A 22,779-nucleotide genomic window follows, 5' to 3' on the forward strand; every position below is an offset into this window, starting at 1 on the left:
AAAAAGTTCAAATAATAGCCACCATCAGCCTTCTTCCTTTGTTATTCCAGTCACAATATTTCTTATGTTTTCCAGCAGGTTATCAGGAGAATGCATGTCCTTCTCTGGATACGCTGAAGGTTGAGTCTGTCCTTCAGTTCACTCCTTCATTGGCCTACATTACATCTCCTGGGTGAGTAGATGAGGAGGAGCAGGGAACATGGGCTGGGGGATAAAAAGACGAAGAGAGACAGGAGGACACATGAAGAGTGAGACAGAGAGAGAGAGGGACACCGTGAAAAGAAAGAAACAGAGGAGAGAGAGAGAGAGAGAGAGAGAGAGAGAGTGAGTCTGTGGGCGGTCTTGGCTTCGCCCAGAGGCCTTGGCTTCCCTCCTCCTCTTCCTCTTCATTCTCATCATCATCTCTCCTTCACACTTTCACACTCTTCCATGCTCTTTATTGCAACATTAGTTTAAATTGGGATGCAACACAGGTTTATTCAATTAAAAACAAAGCATTAAATATCCCTTAGTGTCCAATAAAACAATTTAAACAACATGGAAATGCAAAAGTTGCCAATATAAACATTTTTCTTTGCAAACCTCAGCTTTTTTCTTTATTCAAAATCAAAAATGCTTCACAGACCAGCTGGACTAATACAGATTACTGTTTTACAGTGTAATGTTCTTGGTACAGTTTGAATAAATTGCGTTCAGATTTTAATTTTCTAACTAATATTAGATTCAAGCACTGGAAGCGTCTCCCTGTTTTGTGTTTGTCAGCGAAGTCTCTTTCTCCAACAGCCCACTCGGAAAACCCACTCTGTTTCTAAAAGCAGAGGGAGAATGATTGTCTGAACTGACAGCTAACAGTCATCAACTCAACAGACCAGCAACTAAAAACAGCAAAAACCAAAACAGAGTTCCTACATCATCTTATGACAGACATGACGGATGGATGGATGGATAGATGGAAGGATGGATGGATGGATGGAAGGACAAATTTCAGATGGACGGCATCCGTCCATCTCAATGAAAGCCTATCATCTGGACAGATGGTTGGACGACAGACTTCCACGGATGAACAGATGAACATCCAACATGTCTTCTCGCCTCTGAAGTGACACCATGATGGTGAAAGCGGCGAAGCAGATCTCAGAAAGTCTGAAATGTTTTTCCCACAAACTGACCTAAAACTGATATGGACCTAAAATAACAAAACAGTGAACTTGACACAAGCTGCACTTCAGCACAGCAGCATGACAGGCAGGTAATCCCCACAGGTGACGGCAGAACTGCAGGTGACAGCTCAGTGTGAACACACACACACACACACACGCCAACTGAGCTTCCAGAAACCCTACACACACATACTTCCATGAAGCAAAACCTCGGAACGATTATAAACTGACTAGAGTCTATAACAGAAAGCAGACCATGTAGGAGAAATCTACTGGAGAGGCAGAGAGTATGCAAAAAGAAGAAATACAAATCAATGCAAATTGATCTGAACAGATGGAAATCAAGTCTACTGTATTTACTCACAGGTTGCTTCATGGGGAGAGAAGCTTGCTGAATAAACTTCCCAAAAGAAAAACACAAAGCTGCTAAAATGAACCTAATCATCACCAGGAAACCAACATTTTTAATGCATTATCACATCTAACGCAAACTTTAAAAATGATCCTAACAAAATCTTGTTATAAGTGAAATAATCTTCCAGTGGAACTAGTACTTTTCAATCAATATTAAGAAATTATTTACTTAAAACATGTTGCTATATCTTGCTGAAAGTCTTATTTCAAATGTACAAAGATAGAATGAGAAACTTGGTAAAATTAGTTTTTGTAGCTAAGTTTGTCACAATAATCAATTAATCAATTATTGCATGATAAATTAAAATGAGCTTAAGGAATTCCTTTCTGATGACAAGTGTATTTTTTGAAGGGCAATTTTGTTTACAGACACTTAATAATCTGTTTTATTTATGGTTTTAATTGTGTTTTATTTCTTTTTTGTTTATTGTTAATGGAAGTTGTGTTTTACTTTAGGTATTTAAAATATTTTCCAGTTACAGAATGAAGCACAAAACTAAAAATTAAACTTTATTAGTCTTTGAGAAGGTGAACTCTCATAATTGATTTGTTATCATGACAGGCCTAACAACGACCAACTCTAAAGGTTTTAAACCAACCTCACCTACAAGTTATTACACAAAATTAAGTGTCACTTTTCTTCCCCCAACTTATTAAGATTTGATTGAGTGATGCTGAAAGACGACACATTTCTGCACAGTCAGATGATGATACAGTATCTGCTCTGGTGCTTACAGTCAATTAAAACGTGTCATGAACCTGAGCCAGATGATGGCAGCGATACTACCGTTTTCCTCTCCTCCCCCATGCTCCCTCTCTCACCCATCCTCCTCCTCCTCCTCCTACGTAATTATAGAGTCTGCCAGGCCGCCTGTGTGCGTGTGAAAGCGAGCGTGTAATGTGTGGGCGGCGTTAGATTCACGCTGCGCATCTGTATCTGACCTTTACCACGGCGAATAGACACACACACACACCAAGACGACGGTGAAGAATGATATCAGAGGAGATAAAACATGTGGAGCACAAGGCAGTAGCAGTAGAATAAAGATTTTAATCAAGAGTTTGAGATGTAAATAACTAAACTACTTGTCTGGATTAACAGAAATATAAATCCTTTTTGTCAGTAGTTGATCCAGCTAGTTACAATACAGAGGCCCAACTATTGATTCACGTAACTCCAAATGATTCACAGAAAATTGGACGATTAAACCTGAGTTATAGGAAAACTAATTCTTGTATCATTTATTATTTACCGGGACAAATTTCCTATCATGGTAATAATTTTGAAGAATTGCATAATAATTTTGAATAATAATAATTTAAATTTAAATTTTAATTATTCTGATTTCTTCTAGTGTTGAAACATTCAAATAAACAGACTAACATGAAAAAAAGCTTGAATGATTCCAGGGTCTGGCTATTTTATATTTTGTGCTCGTTGTCGTTTCATCCAGACTTTAACTCATTAAAGTCTGGCTTTATGAAGCACTATCAATTCCAAAAATGATTCCAATTAATTCCAGATATGTTTTTAAAAACTGTCCATATAGTCATGACTGTTATTTTTACTATTCTCTCCAACTTTTGTTCAAAGAGAGCATCGATAAATAGCGATAAATTATATAAATATGATTATATAAATATGGCTTCCTATAAAAACCCCACTTTTCAGTCATATAAATATGATTACACTCAGGTCTCAAAAGCAGGATTTGTGTTTCTGGTGCTTTGATTTCTGTGTCTTCCGTTCGCAGAAATACAGTTGCATAAAAACCTGAGAGATAGATTTTTTTGGTCATAATTTTATTGTTATCGCATGAGTACCACACAATATCATGATACAACTAATTAGAAAAACAATAAATTAAATCGTTGGGTCATCATAACTACCAGCTACTACCACTATATTTTATTTTTTAAATTTTTGCTGTCTTGTTGGACATAGGAGGACTAAAAGGTTAAAAATTAGCAGCCAAAAGACGAATTAAGGTCCTGTCTTAATTCAGCTAAAAGTACACTTAGCACTTTCACTGCAACGCCTCATATTTGGGCCAATGTTTCTATAAACCGTTTTGGTTTTTGTATTTTATTGTGCTTCTGAACCTTAATACTGCTAATGTACTGAAAACAAATAAGGGCTTAAAAAACTGGAAAGCAGAGAATTTAAAGTGAAATACTCAGCAAAAAGAGATCAAGTTTACAGTCTGTATAACCTGAGGGCACAACTGGCTAATAAAATTAATCATTTACTGATGACTCTTTAACCTGAGCAATTAGCGCTCCCAAACACACAGAAAGCGAGAGCGAGATAAAGATGCTGTCTCACTAATTATAGCATGTCTCTGCAGCTGAGGTCTGCAGGGACATGAGTGTGTGTTGGAGCATGTGGGGCGACCGTGTGTGTGTGTGTGTGCGTGGGGGGAGGGGTGTGCGTGTGTGTGTGTGTGTGTGTGCATCACAGACTAGAACTACATAAAAAACACACACAAGGCAACAGAAGCATTTAAGTAAAGAGTAAAGAGGGAATGTTAAATGAAAAGCATTATTATTTAGAGAGAGTCACATTAAGATAATGTGTGTGTGTGTGTGTGCGTGTGTGTTTATGAAGCAGACAAAGAGCTTTGAGTGGGGACTCATCTTTCTGAGTGCTGAGAGATGATCAGAGCTGGGTAATCCTGCCTGCATAGACACACACCACACAAACAAGAGACTAACCACAGGGCTTTTAATCCAGGCGGCACACACTCGTTTGTAGACATGGGAAAGTATGTTGGTGTGTCTGTGTGTGTGTCCCCCAACTGAAACCGATAAACAGCAGTTTAGGATGACAGAAACCGACTGGTTTGGGATGATAAGCGAAGAGAAAGAGAGAGAAAAAAACAGGAAATAAAACGGAGCGGTTGCAGAAATGAAAGCATGAAGCAGCTGGGTGAGCACGCCACCAAATTAGTCAGCAGAATCATTTGGCAACAGAACAGTGGATCGCTCTCTTCCGTCAAAACCACTAAAAATATCTCTATAGACGACCATGTACCAATGAGAATAAATAATTGATTAATTGCCTGTTAGCTTGATCTTCTGCCCTTACTCAGACGTGGAATGAACAAAAATCCAGATTTTTCTGGACTGTATAGGAATTATGCAGCAACCAGTGATGGAGTCACTGTCACCTCATCAGCCGACTCCACAGGTTCATTATCGAGACAGATGGGCTTGTTGGAAAAGAGAAGAGGTGCTACTTTCAAGTAGAAAAGCGTACAAAGGAAACCCTTCCAGCCTCTGATTTCCCCTCAGTTCCTCGCTCACATTTGATCCCAGTTTGTTTGGTTTGCCAAGTTCTCTTTCATTTCATCTGAGCTCTTTCCTCCACTGTTCTTTATGGGTGATTATTCTGGTGTTGAAACACTCAAATAAACAGAGTAAGATGGGGAAAAAGCATGAAAACTATGATTTCACGGTCTGGCTGTTTTATATGTTGTTTCACCCAGACTTTTAAGTCATTAAGTGAGATGGAAATGAAGAAAATTAAACAAAACGTGGGTCTAAAATCTGACCCGGATTATCACATTTTCAGACAGAGTAGCTGCTTCTTATAGAATGTTTTACAGTATAGTAAATTATTCTGAAGGAAGATATTCTTGCCAATTTCACAAAACTATGAGACAGCTATTCTGCAATTATCATTTGAAAAACTCTTTGGATTGAAACAAACCAAAAGTATCAAAAAATTCAAAATCTCATCAATAAAAGTTGTTTTCAAACATGTAGTCATTTTGTTGATTAAATATAAAAAAAGACACGTCCAAGTTCAAGGTTTAAGAAATGAATCAATTTATGAAGTTGGGATTATTTCAAAGCTTTCTAAATTCTGTAAGATTAGAGAGAGATTATGAAACGGCAAGGACATCTTACTGTGCAGTAGTTAAATCAGAAAATGTTCAAATGGGCATTTTATACTTAAATTGCACAATAAATTCTGTGTGACGTTACATGCAAAACCAAATTTTAAGCATTTCTGTTTTATATTTTAATTGCATTTCAACAAGAAAGTCAAAAACACGAGGCTGAAGACTGGATTATTTTTTAAATGTAAACGCGTGCAAAATTTACAGCCTGTTCTGGGCCTGTATTTCTTTCCTTTACGTCTGAAGAATGTAAGCAGACACCCACAGTCTGTTCTGTCCTGCTGTATTTTTTATTTTAGTCCCATTAAAGTCCATCTCGGATGTTCAGATAACTGAAGTTGCTGGTTTACTTCCACTCTGGTTGCAGTTTTAGTAATAATTCTATACAATCAGTTTTACTCTCTAGGTGAAAATGAAATATTTTCTTCTTTGTTAACATGTTCAGATTAAAGAGTCCACTACTTCACACCAGCGTTGACTGTCTTTTGTTAAAAACATGTGAAACCAAACTTCCTGCGACAATCAGATAACTGTTGAAATAATTGACAAATTGCTCAAAACAAGTTTTTTTTTTTTTTTTTTTCTGCCAGGTTCCTCTTCTTTTCTCTGAAACCAGCTAAGACTTACTTCTCTTTTCTGGTTTTGCTTTTACCCTCTTTTGTAACCCCAGTTCCAAGCAGGAAAAGCCTCTTACAGCCAGCCAGACGACTAATAAGGAGCAGCTCTTGTTAGCCAATCCCTCTTAATGCTTCAGCACGCTGTATTGTAGGTAAAATACCCCAACGCCAACACACCCGCGCTCTGAAACACTCCCGAAAAGGCCAGGAAAGGAAAGAGAAACCTGCCGTTCCAAAAAAAAGACATGATCAGTGGTGTTTTTAGATAGATATGAATAAGCGAACACTTACACATCATCAGCCAACTGGAACACAGAGAGCAGGGGGTGGGGGGCTGTAGTAATGCCCTGCTTGGCTGTAGTAAATATGACAAGAGTCGGGAAGAGTGAGTCAATGTAGACGAGTAACACTTCACTGTGATTAAGAGGCTCACATAGCGCCAGCATACGCACAGAAACGAAGACTGTAATGGTCCGAAACGTAGAGAATTACATGAAAGAGCAATTTATTACGGTGAAACTGGTGAGCTTCTGGGAAGCTGCTGGGTTTTTGTTCCCCGTTTTGTAAATTATTACAAAATGATGACTATTTTAGAAACAGAAAGTAAAAATAATTAATGTATTAGTGAAAAGAAAAAAAAAATAAATTCAGCGGTTTCTATTATTAGTTTTGAGATTTTGCAGTAAATTGTGAAAGATATAAGTTCTGCAAATGTTACATCTAGAATCTAATGAAATGTGGCAGGAGAAATCCACTTTAAAAATCGTAATTTTGTGGAATTTGTTTATTTCTAGATGCAGTATATCAATTGAAATCCGATTAAGTTTTTCAGATAGAATTGGCAAAATTATTTTTGTTTGCCTAAAATCAAAGGTAAAGGTAATTATATTTATATAGCACATTTTCAGCAATAAGGCAATACAAAGAGCTTCAAAATCAGAATAATGACAGATAATTTTTAACCTAATTTCTTAAAAATTTGAGCATTTTGATATTATTTCACAAGTTTCAAACTCTGCTGGACACTTGCTACATTCTTCCTAACAAAAACGCTTTATACCAACATTTATGTCATTTATGTGTAGGGAAAACCCTTTTTTTGCTCAAACTTTAACTCTGTGGTTGATGTCCTGGAGATGTTTGTTTGTTTCTTTTTAAGACTTTATTGTTGGTTTTTAGGCATCAATCTTCCAGTCTTCCAATAGTGCATAACTATCAAGTGATATTTTCACATTTCCAGTCAACTTTAAACATTTTTTAAACTCAAAAACAGCAACTGGTATTGCAAAACAAAACAAACCAAACTGTACCAATTCTCAACAACTTCTGCATGACAAAAATAATGCTAATAAGTGCTAATTAAGTGCCTAATAGATTGGCACGCCATTCCATTTTATCATCTCTAAAGTCAACGTTTACAACTTTATTGGAGATTTTTTGCCACTGACTTCCTTATATTCATTTTGACAGAAATTATACATATCTTGCATGCGCTCACTGTACTTAGGAGAGAAAATCAGAAATGTGCATGTACGTCTGTTGATCTGAGGACAAGAAGAGAGGAAATTGTGTCAGTAAGCCTCAAGTTTCATCAACTATTGCTACTCTGATCATCTGTTTAAAAATTTATGAGTATTTTTAAGCTGTTTGGACTGTGCAACAAGCGTTTCATAGGATTATAACACAAGCTTCTTTATTAAACCAGCTCATATTCTGGTTGTGATAAACATAAAAGAGAAGCTCCTTCTGCAGGTGTTTTCAGGTTACAGCTCTGATTTTACATCCATTTTATTCGGCATGCTCTTCAGCCATCGGGGATAATGGAGATGGAGATAAAAGGTGTGTTTGCCTGAGTCCATCCATCAAGCCCTTGCTGAAATATTTCATGAAATTACAAGAAGAAAGCAAAATAAATAATAATAAAAAAAACACAACATTTTAGAAGTAAAAGAATAGATGGCCAAAAGAAAAATGAATGGATAATACTCTGCAGCACAAATCTAACATCAATTTTTAATATTATTATAAACCACATCTGGTTGCAAGCAGTAGAGGAGCAGTAGAGACAAACAAAGGTGTGACTAAAACAAATTTTGTTGTGAAATTGTTTAAGAATATTAAAACGTTTCCGATTGAACAGCAAATAAGCAATTCAATCAGAAACTGATTGAACAGCTATTCAGTGAACTACTGATATAATTTATATCACTCTATGATATAAAACATGATAGAGTGACCATTATAAAAAGGAAATAAACATTACTTTTTGTCAAATTCCATCAAAATCATTACACAGTTATACCTCAAATATATTGATTAATGTTCCAGTTATTATCAATCAAATACCACTTTAAGGTAGACCTGTGAAAACATTGTTGCATTAATTAGTTTGACTAAACATCAACGAATGTAAGAGTTTCTCTAGATTTTGCTGGAACTTTAGATCTTAAATCCTGGAAATGTTCTTCAGATGCTAAAAGGCTGACTTTGTAACTGTCTTTATGTGTCTTTGAACGTTATGGTCAGTTAGGAAAAAGTGAACCCCCATGTAAGATTATAAACCTGATTATTTCATATAAAGTAAACATTTAATAGCTTGTCAACTCTTAAATAGGAGAAATATTGATACTTTAGGTCAATATCTATGTTTTTACAGCTCTAACTTTATGCAGTAGAGTAGTGGGGTGGTAGGAAAATACTGTTATCCTACTGGTTGGTATGACAATCATGATATGAATTACTTAACCCATGTTTTTCTCACTCTTACTCGTTCTGCCTTATGATATTGTTCACCAAGATCCACGTCTACTGAGTGCATTCGCCACATTGTAAATTCATCCACATGACTAAATGTATTATTTTCAAGCAGCTGAAATATTATAGCCACCAAAGCAGTCCTTAGAAAATGCTAAATTGCATGAACTCATTATGTGATGACGACTGCAATTCAATACACGGTGCAGCTTTGGTGCCCTGAGAGATGTTGAGTCATGAAGACTCTGAGGAATGTTATTTAAACTTTGATCATCAACAAAAGCCACATGTAATGTTCGTGGAACAGCACTGAAATAATAAAAGGCAGAAGTTAAGGAGTGGAGATGTTAGGTTTGGGAACTAATTCATCCAGTGTGATCTGGGATCACAATACCTTTGCATATTTGTGTCATGCCAAACAAATATAATGTGATAACATGTTATTTTGCTGTTACTTGTGTCTGTTTTGAACTGCGTTACAAGCTCTGTTGTGTGCACCACATATTTCTCTTCATTTTGCCCTTTCAGATATAATTTCCCAGGGGAACGGTGGGGTCATTGTGCTGCACTGTGGTGTGCTGCTGTTACACAATTACTGTAAATAGAGAGACATTACGTCGGTTTCTCAATCTGAAATCTCTTTCCTTCAGGCATTGTTTGAACAAAACCAGCTGCAGATTACGAAGTTTAAAAATGCATGAAAGCCTCCAAGAGCTCAAAGGTAAGCATGTAACAGAATCGGCCACAAGCTTCGCCACAAATCAAACTGCAACTCCGGCGGCTCTGAATAAGATTTTTTATGTTCTTATACCACTCAGCAATCTTCCTCCACTCTCACAGCAGTTTGACTTGTAAATTTACACCTTATGCAAGAGTAATAAAGCAATTACAATATAACGTTTCACTATTACCCATTTCACTCTTTTATATTTCTTGAGTAATGACTCTCCTTTGACTCTGAATCAAGCCTTCAGCCTTTTTTCGTCTCCTCACTCTCCCTGGTCGTCTTTTTCATCTCTCTGTTCTCCCAGTCTCCTCAGTGCTCTGGCCTAATTGAAAGCTGAATACAGTTTTATATTCTGCCAGCATCAGATGATGAAAGTGCTTTGATCACTGTTTACCCCTGCAGGTGCTGCGCAGCACCAACAGCCATACCAGATACATTCACGTCTCTTTACCATTTCTCCTCTCCTCTTGTCTTTTCCGCGTTTCTCTCTTTGCATGCTGAACGCTGTCTCTCAGTCTGTTAGATTACATGATGAAACTGCAGTAAAAGCCAGCACGTGGACACATCTTTTGTTTGCAAAGTGTGCTGTAAATAGTGGAAGGATAACGTTGCGAAATCCCGTTGTGTGGAAGCCTTTTTTGCAACATTTTCCTAGAAGGATGAAGTAAAGTCTGACCACAAGAGAAAATGGGTGACGTAGCAAAACGTTTAATTCTTAGTGGTTTGAGCAAGTCCTCTATGTTAATATAAATACATGAGTGAAAGAAGGGAGTTCAAAGGGAATTTATCTATTGAGTCACATAATGTATAAGTTAGCAAATCAAACCATGATTAATAATCAATATTTCCAGCTTAATACATGACAGAAATGCAACACTTTTTCTATTTTAGGGCTTTAAAAACCAAACAAAAACAAAGAGCTACTTCTTTTTTTCTCTCAGAAAACTGGCAACAAAATGTCAAAACGACTGAGAAATATGTAAAAAGTGGTAAGTACAGTGGAGAATCTGTAATGCTGTGGGCCTCCTTCCCCTCTCAGAGCCATGTGAACTGGGTCAGTCTTTTATGGCAATTCTACAATCTTGAAACACCAGAATTCTTTCAATAAAATCTGATTTGTGTCCTAAAATCTCAAACACAAACATCTGGACTTCGGTAAACGCAACTGGAACTTTAACCAAAACTTTGTGCTGTGTCGAAATGAGACAAACATTTCACGTTTTGGCAACAAACACCACATTTGATTGGACAGAATGCATTTATTCCACCGCTATACTCAAAAAAAAAGGAACGTGAACCACGGCAACGTCCTCCACCCACCATGGATGAGTATCCGTTTTTTTCAGAATCTAAATTATCATGAAGGTGTCCAAACTCAATCATAAAACATGGCTTTTATTTCTTTAGCAGCAGCTAATAACATTACCAAAAAGTGACAGAGATTTACCAGTTTTTTGGATAACTGGTTTTCCTGCAAACGTAGAACCTGATAACAGGATTCAAACACATTTCATGTCAAAAATTCACCATTTTTCTCAGAACTTTCAGTGAATTTATAAACTCTCAGACTTTGTTAAAGCCTAGAAAAACCACAGCATCAAATGAGAAAATGAAACGAGAATTCATAGAAGATCCCAGAAAACATGCTAAGCGCAGTGCTTGGGATTCTAGGGCAGTCATCCAGTCGTCCGCCATGTTTTTGAGTTAAAAAATGTTTAAAATTGACAGGAAACTTGAAAATATCACTAGATAGTTATGCGTTATTGGAAGACTTGAAGATTAATACCAAAACAGAAACTATAAAGTCTTAAAAAGAGGAAATTATTTTTAAAAGCTCCAATAAATTAACAATGCTAAGCCTGGTGGGGACAGAAGTAAAGCCCGGTGGCCCACCAGGCTTATAATACACTGGGGTAAACCTGTTGACTTATTTTTATAGAATACTTCAAACACTTAAATTCAAAAAATTACTTAACTTTTCCAGACTGCAGGAGTTGTGGTTTCTAATCAATACGTCAATATGCAAAGCAATAGTAAGGCAGATTCAAAGATTTTTTGAATAATGATTTGAGAAATCATTATTTTCAAATAAACTACATATGGTATAAACTATAGAATAACACTATCTGCTACATAATTCTTGCTTTCTTGTCCATTTTTTACATTATAAATGTACATGTAGTGGATAAAAACTAGCATATCTCTTAGCAAAATATAAGAATATTTTGCAAGTAAATTATTCTTTTAAAGCCACTTTTACTTTTCTGTCGTTGCTTTCTCCTTTATTTGGTCTTTTAGTTTACCAACCTACAGACAAATAATGGATTATTCTCTGCAATCTTACTTTATAAAATTAATATACCCCATATTGTCCATGAGTAATTCCACATGAAGTGCAGCTCTTAGCTGTGCTGAATATTTCATAGATTAATTTAAATGTAGACATCAACCAGCTATGACTAACATTTTCTAGTACTGTGTATATAAAAGCTTTTAGGTTTGGACAGCAGGAAGAAGACAGAGGAGTGTTTTACTGTTATTTCACTGTTGGTTTTGTTTTGCAGCTCAGAAGCACAACAGGAGGCTCGTTGTGTTTCTGAGCTGTGAGAACTTTAGATGTTTATCATTTCTTATGAGATTAAATGAACAACAGAGATGACCGGCTGTCACAGACAGGCAGGAAGTTCAATTTGCCAACTGTGGGTCCAGCAGGCTGATTGACCAGTTAATTAGAGCAATTTCCTACAGATTCATTGGTCAAGGTTCATAAATATTCCTCATGTCCAAATTACACTTTTACAGAATTAACCCTTTGGTAAAGTTGTCCGAACTTTACCCATTGCCGTTCACACAATTTTTCTTATGAAGAAATGTTTCAGAAGTGAAAGGAAGTCCTTATTTGGCAATAATGTAGGCAACGTTAAAACGTTTATCATTATCTCGGCCTCATTTGATGATCTGTTGGTAGACGGCATAAAAGTCCTCAGTAGACATGGATGGATGGATAATAAACTTCAGTGGATAAATGACAAACTTCAATGTTGGATAGATGGATGACAAACTTTGATGGATGGATGGATGTGAAAGCCCAGTATTTCTCTTGTTTTTCTTATTAATCCATAATAAACGTATAAACCTCCAGATTTCCCCAGAGCTCGTAGGTTGTCATATTGCTGTGCCGACTGGTTCAGACAGATAATGGTAGAGTGTTCCTCAGCCAGTGAGGGTTACCATGCCGCCAGATGGGCGAGACGTCTAAGAATAGATAAAAGGAAAAACACACACACACATAAAGTGTGACGAAGTTCTGGCAGATAAGTTTCACGTGCCTCACGCTGCTGCTAGCACACAATACAGCAGAAAAACTCGCCCAGACCCCGTCTTTGATCAGCTTTCTCTCTCTCTCCCTCATATAGCCACATATGGTGATTCACTTCTTGGCATTGGCCACTTCAAAGCTATGTAAACTACCTTCCTCCTCTGACCGGCTGACTGCTTCCTCCTCAGCGAGGAGGGAGGTAGGGGTTCACAGATCACCTGAACCAAAAACAATGCCGCTGCAATTCAAGATCCAACAGCAACAACACAAACATACATTCATCTGTTTTTATTTCGTAACGCTAAAAATGAGGGCTAAAAATACAAAATCCAGCGAAGTTAAACTGTGAAACATTATTAAAAGAAGAAAAAAAATAGTGGTAGCTTCTCTAACCATCTGAGCAGTTATTTCCACATTCCTCTTTCAGCAGAATAGTCAGCGGTAACAAACCGTCTCTGCTGCGACACGAGCCAAATGTTCCTCTTTCCAAATGAAATTAATCCAGCAAGGGAAAACGCTCTCGCTGTAGACTAAATACACACACTGGGTGTTGTGATAGGAAACAGAGAACAAGATTAGGGCGAAAAGGATCACATTTTAAATAGAGATACACGATGCATCAGCATTAGGGCTGAAACTAATGATTATTTGGACAACTAGTCAATAATAATTCTTGCTTTCTTGTCCATTCTGGACTAGTTCATTTAAGTTTTTATTTTTACAAAAATCCAGTGACATAAACTGAGTAAATTGACTTAGTAGCTTTAGAGATTATTTGTCACACGCATATTAAGTTAGACATAACTGCAAGGACTTTAAGTTTTTCTCACACAAGGAAGACTTTTGCAGTTTAAAGCTTTCTTACATTTAGTAAGCTTCATAATTTATAATGTGTTTTAACAAAACACTGAATTCTCTACTTTCACGTCAAAGCTCATTAAAATGCACTTTCTACATCTACTCTAACATGCAATAAACCAGTTACTTCATTATGTAATTAAGTGAAATTTAAGACCTAATCTGGAAAATGTTGACATATTCAATTACTTTCAAGTAATTGAATATGTAATTGAATATTCAATTATAATATCTCATAAAAATGAGATTAAAGACATTTAAAAGCCACAACAGAAACCTTGGAGTTGAACTTTGTAAAGCAGAAAATGTTTACAACAAAATAACGACTGTCATAATTTGCCCATATTTACATATTTAAAACATCCGAGTCAAGCAAGGCTGGATGAGGATTTGAGTTAATCTCATCACAACACAGTGAGGAAAAGGATAAGGAGTTACCCTAGCAACCATTTCACCTGAACGTACTATCCTACCATGACAAATGTAACTATGTGGAGTTTGTTAAATGCTCTATTTTTTAACCACTTTTATTGGCTTTAAAGTATTTTTGAGTTAGAAACTGATTTGTTAAAGCAAACCAAACTCCTGCCATTTGCCAACTCATAAAACTGAGAAAAGAGGAACATTAACAATGATTATTTTCTTTTTCTTCTTCTTCTAAAGCTGAGGAAACACCCAGAGGAAGAAAAACTAACAACAAAAACAAAAAGTGAAAGAGCTCTGAAAACGTCTGAATTACAGTAAACCCACTAAATAAACAACAACAAATATTCCCAGAAAAATAAAAAACACACAACACAAATTATCGTCTGGTAAATATCTTCAAACAAGATTAAAAAACAGAACCCCTTCACAAACTAAATTAATCTAATTATATAAAGCATTAAAAAAAACACTACATTTTGGTGTTCATTAAATTCATTCAAAACCTTTTAATTTTTTAGGTATCTGATCCAGATTTAGTTTCTGTGATTTAAGAAGCTGTTAAAGTAAATCAGAAACAAACAAGAGACTAAATGATTGATTAGGGCTGAAATTACAGCAGATACTTGATCTGGGGTCTCCATTTTCAAGAAAATAACACTTATTCAGAGGAAAACCACTCAAACTATTGCAGTTTTCTGTGCTTACGAACAAGGAAAACACAGATGCACAATGCTTTTTCCTAAGGTTTGAAAAACATCAAAGAGAAAAAATGCTTCATAGGAACTTTGATACACATGGTAGTTTTGAATGCATCTGGGAATAAAATACAAAATGATCTCGAAAGCAAATGTTCCTAACCTAAGTGCTTTAAAGTACATGTTGATGCTTTTATGACTGTAAACAGTTGAAGTTTTTGACTTTAATGCATTTTATGAATTATATGTTTATGTTTACACTTTTGTCTGATGCTTTTATCCACAAATAAGGAAATAAAAATTTAGTTAATACTTAGAAGGAAGACAGCTAGTCGTGACATGCAGAAATAACAAACATAAAGACATGCAGGAATATTGGAGTTTTTCCCCCCAGATTTGACCTCTAAATCCCATTTTTTTTGTACTGATTCTTTCAGATTAGATACAGTAATGGAGATATGTGATTGTGTGCTATCAGCAGCAGCTGTCAGTCACACCGGGGTGTCAGGCTGCTGCTGGCATTCACATAAACACAAAAACACACATTGCTCACGAATCAATACAGGTTCTCTCCCTCCCCCTTCACAGGGTGCTACAAAAACAGGGCTACACTACCGTGACATGCACACGCATCCGCACACGTACTGCGACTGTGTTCATGCAGAAATGTTTTGATTTGGGCTCAAATGTTCGTGCTCTGCATGGATTTATGTTGTGACAGTTAGCAGCACCGTAGCGTGTCTTGCCTGAACGAGCCAGAGCATTCCCCTGTCAGAAATCTGCTTTAAAGACAACAATACAGCTTCCCCTTTTATGTTCTTTTACTATTTATAGGCTTCACTATGAATTTCTTGCATGAAGGTACATAAATATATATGTATACATATTTAAATCCAAGAAAAACGCACAAATCTCTAAACACATCCTGCTCTGAGCGACATCCTGCCACAGCATCCTCCCTCTGCTCTCCACTCACCGATACGAGGTCTGCTTTCTGAATGCCAGTCCGCGTAATTTCTCCTCCAGAGACTCCTGCTCCATGTCCGGCAGACTGCTGAATGTGTCGCTGCAGCCTATGGCAGCCTCCTCGGAGCCCGCTCCGGACTCTGAGTCACCCCCGTCGGCTCCGAGAGAGGCCGGGCGACCGCCGAAGGTCCCTCCCGCCGCCATCACCGACGGACCAGTGCGGCTCTTCGCTTGGGGGTCCATGCTGGTCACTCCGAGATGGACCCCCTTCTTTTCTCCCCAGTCTGTGACGGGACACGGATGCGGGTGGTGAGAAGGAAACGGGAACTGAAATGTCTGCGGGAATAAAATAACCTGACGTTCTCCGTTGGAGTTGCCTTAACGCGGAGGTCTCCGACCGTTGACCGCCTTTATATGCTGCAGGACGGCGGAGAGAGCTACACTCACGAGCCCCTGGACCAACTGGCAAGCCAGCTCTGTACGTTAAGCTGCTACGTTCAGACCGGAAAAGGTGTAAAGCCCTTTCAAAATAAGACCCAATCGGTCACAAAATAACACAAGCTAGAGCATTTTTATTTTTAAAAAAGTAGACTTTCTATGTAATTTTAAACAATCGCAAATTTTTCATTTATTTATTGTGTTAATAAAAAATATCTCCATATAGTAATTTTATTTGTTGGATGTAAAATTCCAATTTTAAATATTGAGAGAAAAATCATCCTAATTGATAGAAATAAAGGCTTGAATACCAGTCAGTGAGTAATTACAAAATCACTCACAGATAAAAATACAAAAATATTCTACAAAATTATAAATCCATCCATTTTCTAACACCCTTGTCCCTAGTGGGGTTGGGAGGTGCTAGTGCCAGTTTGTCACAGGGCAACACAGAAACAGACAGGAGAAACAACCATGGACACACACACACCTAGGGAGAATTTAGAGAGACCAATTAACTTGACAGTCATGTTTTTGGACTGTGGGAGGAAGCCGGAGAACCCAGAGAGAACCCACGCATGCAGAGGAAGAACATGCAAACTCCGTGCAGAAAGCAAAAAGAGATGTTCTCAGAATTTATAAATTGGCTACCTAGTTCGCCAGTCATCAAATTAAAACTTTTAATTTGAAACGTAAGCAGACCGGAAGTTTGCTACTTTATTCCTTGTGGCTTGACAAGTATTTCAAGCTGAGAGCAGCGCGTCAAAAAGAGTGTTCAGTTAATATTTCTAAATCCAACATCCACCCAGCTTTACAGGCATCTTTGGCATCCATCCATCCATCCATCCATCCATCCATCCATCCATCCATCCATCCAGCCAGCCAGCAGTGTGGAGTATTCTCTCTCCTGGTTTTGTGCAGCTTCATCAGTCAGAAAGTAGGGCAGAGAGTGAGAGTACTCCCACCACCACATGCCTGCTGTCAGTATCTGCCTCTGAAAAGACTCACAGAGAGAAATCTGTTGAGTCTGCATGTCATTATCTCTGCCATCATGTTAACATCTCTCGTCCTCCATCATACAAGTCCCGCAACATGTTGCAGCCATCAGCCACATCTGGCAGGCTGTGGAGGTTTTTTTTTAAGCATCAGGGTCACTAAATCACCACTGACCTAAAGAGATTTTCCTCTCAGTCATTCCTGTTGACATGGATCTGTAACCCCTACCAGAACTTTTTTTTTTTTCATTTGCATCTTTGTACATTTTATAGTTGGAAAACAAGACTCAATGAATGCTTGTAAAACCTCAAATGTTAATAACTTTGTTCCTCTAAAACAACATTTCAATCAGGTTGACATCCATATTTTCACTGGACCACAGTTGATTCTTTTCTTTTCAGGCTTTCTTTCAATCAATTAATCAATCAGGTCAGCTTTAGTTTCTATTATTACTTAGAAACTGTGGAGTACTCATTACTTTTACAAATTTAGAGCATACTTAGGAAGTCCAGAGAATACTTATACTTATCTAGCATCCCAGAAGTCCAGAGGATACTTACTTACTTACTTACACTTATTTAGCAACCCAGAACAGGGATTAGAACTTGGAACCCAGAAAAACTACCTTAGCAAATACTTTTTAAGACTCCTATTTTCCCAAATCAGAAAAGGAATTAGACCAGAGGTTACTTACTTGTACTTGGTTTATTTATTCTTCAAATTCATTTTTTTTTTGCCAAGAAGATATTTTCTCCTGACATTTACAGCTTTATAAATTCTGCTACGCTCCGCTCGATGGTTCCCATAGCAACCGGTAACCGACAGCTCCTCCCCCTTTTTCCTGTTGCCGTCTTTAACTGTGTTTTTTTTAGATAAATTTAGTTATGTACAGAGTTTCATGTGCGATTTTACAATGTTTTTAAATGTTACCAGTAAAAAAAACACTGTTTAATTTTACAACATTTTACAACTATTAGACATGGCTCTATTTCAAACAAAGAGTTTTATTTTCCAAGTGTTTCTCGTCTGAAATGCATTGAATTTCCAGGGAACTTTCGGATCAAATAAACTCTGATGTACATAAGTTATCCATCACTTCTGCTGCCAGACTGAAGGATTAAACAAAGTATGAAGCGTCTGTTTTGAGAGGTTTGTTTGTTGGTCAGGATGCCATCATGTCTGTGCTAAATTCAGTCCTGACATTCAGGCCAAACACTTGTCTGTCCGTCAGCTGCTGAATCTGTGTTTAGCCTGCACAGCGCGAACTCCCCAGATGACCACACTGCAGAGCTTGGATCCAAAACCTGCTGCATTCCTCTTGAAAATAATGAAATTATATAATAACTGTCAGGAAGAGGGAAGATAACAATATTTTTGAGGATCCAAATGTACCAATAATGCCGTGTTTATGGAAGATCTTCTAATATTTAACTTGTAGAAGCGGAAATGTATGAATTCTCTGCTAAAGGGTGGAGAAATAAGTAAGGAAATGACTGGAGATTTAATAGAAGATCAAATTATGGTGGACGAAGACATTACATGCACAACATGCACTGGCAAAGAGTTTCTGGTTTGGTTTCTGTCTAAATCAATAACTGGAACGAAGGTTTGAGGTTTCAAAAACTTCACATCTGAGGTAAAGTTAAACAATTTAGAGGCTTTCCTCTTCCATCATTAAGCCATGAACTTTGAATAATCCACCAGGACCACATTAACAAAACAACAAAAACCAATCAACAGCATAATGCTGCCACCACCATACTTGATAGCTCAGTGTTATTAAGTTTGAAAACATCTTTTTGTTGTTTTCAACTTCTGTTTTATCAGTATCGAAAGGATAATATTAGTTTTTCTTAAAGCCAAGACCCAGTTATGGAAATCTAACCAAAATATTTGAATATTGGGATACAATTAAAGCTGGAGGTTTCATATCATAAAGTTCATTAATCAATGTTTATCCTGGATTTAGTTTAGATTAAACTTCGCCTTGGTAGATAGTCTTGTTGCATTGTTTTCTGCAACATTTCTGTTTATTTTGCTGTAAAACCTTTGCTAAAGCAACATAACCTGTATATTTTTCTCAATTGTTCCAAAATGAGAATGCATTAAAAACCATGGCACTGCCACCGCCGTGTCCAACAGTTACAAACTGTACCTTTTACTTTGAGTGAAACATAATATGCAATTTGACATATTGTGCTCTACACCTATATTATTTTTGCCTTGAGTTTGTTGTTGCATTAAACAAAAGTAAAAGAAAGAATCGTTTTTTATGGATTATTGTTCTTCAGATTTGATCAGGCACAACTGGATGGTGATGGGATCTATAATTAACAACTTGCCTTTACTGTAACTTTAACTGTTTCATTGCATGTTTTGCTCCCAGTTATTTTTATCAGCCTCATGGCAGCAGGCTGCATTCAAACAAAGCTCTGCTGCTGCAGCTCATTGTTCGCTGTGTTACTATGTGAGGGAATTGTTTGTGAAGCTTTGGGACTTCGTATTATCCTGGGACTGTCTTAGCAATTCACACGTCTCATTATGAAACTGTTGACCTATTTTGGGAAAATAAAAGCTCCACTATCTGCTAGCCTGTAAACTAACAAGCTCAGGCCTATCTAACAAAGTTTGGGCTTAATTTAATTCAACACTGGGAGAAAATGCTTAGAGGTGGCAGCAAGTAAACTGAATTATAGTATATTATATAAAGTTTATAGGCTAAAAATAAATGTTAAAATGTGTTGCAATCCATCAGCTGTAGGCTGAAATATCCTTAAAGTTGAAGAAAAAGGATGCAGAAAAAACTCTAACTTGCTTCTTAAAAATAATTGATCAAAATTTTATTTTTGAAGCCATTTTAATGTTATTTTCAGAGTCTGAGTCAGAGGGAGCTGCTTTAAAACGTCCACAGCTGCTGATTGTAGAGAAACGTTTCAAGTCATATTTTGCATTATGAACAAATACATAAATGAACTTTCTCCCCATAACAACAACTTAAAGCCATTTTATGCAACAATACACAAATCAGTAGATATCTTAATCTCAAGATTAAGTAGACGACTAATCTTTACAGAAACAATTTTCGCATTTGCTAAGTAATTACAAAGTGCAGTTTTCAAATGACGGATGTTAAAACTGTCACTATGTCATGTCAGATTAATATTAGACAGATAATGAAAAGATCCATCTTCTCTCATTCCTCCCTGAGCTACTATTGCAGTCTGAATAAATTAACCGCTCCCGGTCAAAAACAACCAATCAGAGAAGGACAAATGGCTCTGGCTATCAATCATTTTGTGTAGTCACTGCTAAATTTGCCAATGGAAAAGCCCTGAATAAGGGGACTATTTCAATAATAGAGTCACAGACACGTTCCTTATGATGAAGCTTGTTCTGTCTCAGTTAGCTTACCCACATACACAACTATCCCAGACTTGAAACAACAATATGGTAGCAAACAACGAAACATACTCACAAGCTTTCCTACAGTTAATAAACTAATGAGCAACCGTACAAGTGTGTTTATATAAAATCTCTTACCTGAAGAAAGGGAATATTTCAATAAAAGAATAACAGACATTCCTTCTTCTCCAGCGTGTATCTGAAGAGGAAGTTCCGGCGCCAGCGCTAGACTCCCCCTGCTGGTTGCATCCTGCCACTACATCAACCAAATCAAAAATAATTCGCCCAAACTGCTGGCAAACATTGCAAATGCAAATAACAACATTAAAGTCTGTAATGGATACAATATGTAGATAAGACCAAAATAAGTAAATTAACCTCAAACTTATAGTTAATGTAAATAAACACATTTCAATCCATCACACTAATGGTGGAGAAATGATATACTGTTCAGGAAAACCGATTATCCACTATCATCGGTGGCTATGCTAACTAGCCTTAGCATTTCTGGCATGCTAGCTATGATGAACAAGCTGTAGCTTAGAAGAGAGCAACGTAAGGATTATTGACAGCACTAAGACCATACTCCTGGCTATGATTGGTTGTTTCTAGTGTATTTCTGTAGTTACAGGAAACTTTATTTTTTCACAGATTATCTGTCACAACATGATAATTTTAATAAAGATGTAAAAAAAAAAAACATAATTTATAAAAGCTACTTGCAGCTTTAACTTATTGGTACAGCAGAATTTATTACAGTAAGTCGTTCAGATCCTGACGCACCAAAGCAGCAGCAAACCATCACAAAACCACCACGTTTTGGTTCTTACTAAATAAAATAACCTCAAAGAGCAGTCGGAGCTTTTAAAAAAAAAACAAACACTCAACCACAATCAACATGCTTTTACTACGGAAAATACTTTATTCACTTCCAAAGCAAGAAGACAGAGACTAGTTCAGATCGACTTTACATGGGAGCCACAAAAACACAGAAGTTCTTTATACAAAGTGGAACCAGTTTGTTTCCAAAGGCATTGACTGTGAGGAAATGTACTGTAAAAGACTGATCATCAGTGCTTCCCATCAATATCTTTATTGATGAACTGGCTAATCTAAACCGGTTCAACAGGACATCTGAGAGGGAGAAAATGTTGCTATAATGCTCAAAAAGCCAGCGTTCATAATTTATCGACAGAACAGAGCCAAAAATAGAGAGCAGGGATGAATTATAGATCATCCCGACACATTTAAATTTTCCTCATTTATTAACAACCTACATTTACAAAAATAGAAACTTTTTTCCAAGTTTATAAGATGTATTTTTGGTCAACGCTTAATTACAATTATTAAATGTCTTTTTACTTTAAGAAATGCAAATTTAATCAAATACAAACCTAAATACCTCAGGAGGACACTGAATAAAAAAAGAGTCTAAAGCTACAGACAAGCTAAAATTCTGTTTCCCCCACTTTTCTTTGCATTTATTGAGGAAAAAATTGTCAAAAGACACAAACAAGCCAAAACTGAACATGAGATAAAATCCTTAATATTAATCTTGGTTTTGTTTTTCTCAAAGGGACTAAACACAAATGCCTCAGAAATGTAAATATATACTTATATAATATAAAAGAATACAAATAAAATATTAAAATAATGTATGAACACAAGCTAGTATCAAAATGGGATGAATGCATTTATGAAATAAAAAAAAAATTCTATAAATACACGACTCATCATCAGTGTCCTGTAAGAGCCTCACATGTTGAATTTTAAAATAATTTTCTCTGGAATAACGCCACACTGCTCTGAATTTTTGTATATATATATCTCAAGTCGGAAACCATCAGTGCAACTTTTAATTCAGAAATACAAGGCAACCAGTGCCTCTTTGTTATTACAATTTCAGTGTATTTGATGGAGCAGAGATGGCGTCGGACCTCAATCAGTCACCAGGGGGCGCTGCTGCTGCTTCCGGACACATGAAAAAGCTCCAGAGAAATCTTTTAGGATGGGGCGAAGTGAGACCTCAGGAAGTCTCGTTGACCGATCGATCCAGCTCTACAACCTTACTGCTGCTCCTGTTCGCCGTCTGCGACCTGGAG

The 22,779-nt window shown here is 36.8% G+C and overlaps 2 protein-coding genes across 4 annotated transcripts in view; both read right to left on the reverse strand.

Moving 5' to 3' along the window:
- The window catches only part of dgki (diacylglycerol kinase, iota), a 79,711-nt gene extending 58,803 nt beyond the window's left edge, over window positions 1-20,908 (reverse strand). Inside the window, exons 1-2 of one of the 3 annotated variants that reach the window (XM_044107795.1) lie at window positions 20,816-20,908; window positions 15,852-16,125 (exon numbers count right to left, since the gene is read on the reverse strand). In XM_044107795.1, the coding sequence (XP_043963730.1) occupies window positions 15,852-16,125; window positions 20,816-20,855 (314 nt within the window). In that variant the 5' untranslated portion in view covers window positions 20,856-20,908. Of the gene's footprint in view, window positions 1-15,851; window positions 16,126-16,195; window positions 16,324-20,815 lie in introns of those variants that run through there. The other 2 variants (XM_044107796.1, XM_044107797.1) reach the window with 2 other exon arrangements.
- A 668-nt stretch (window positions 20,909-21,576) lies between these two features.
- creb3l2 (cAMP responsive element binding protein 3-like 2) overlaps window positions 21,577-22,779 on the reverse strand; it is a 28,323-nt gene continuing 27,120 nt past the window's right edge. Inside the window, exon 12 of the mRNA XM_044107801.1 lies at window positions 21,577-22,773. Within this exon, the coding sequence (XP_043963736.1) occupies window positions 22,704-22,773 (70 nt within the window). The 3' untranslated portion in view covers window positions 21,577-22,703. The remainder of the gene's footprint in view (window positions 22,774-22,779) is intronic.

The sequence above is a fragment of the Gambusia affinis genome, linkage group LG23 (assembly GCF_019740435.1).
Source record: "Gambusia affinis linkage group LG23, SWU_Gaff_1.0, whole genome shotgun sequence".
NCBI lineage: Eukaryota > Metazoa > Chordata > Actinopteri > Cyprinodontiformes > Poeciliidae > Gambusia > Gambusia affinis.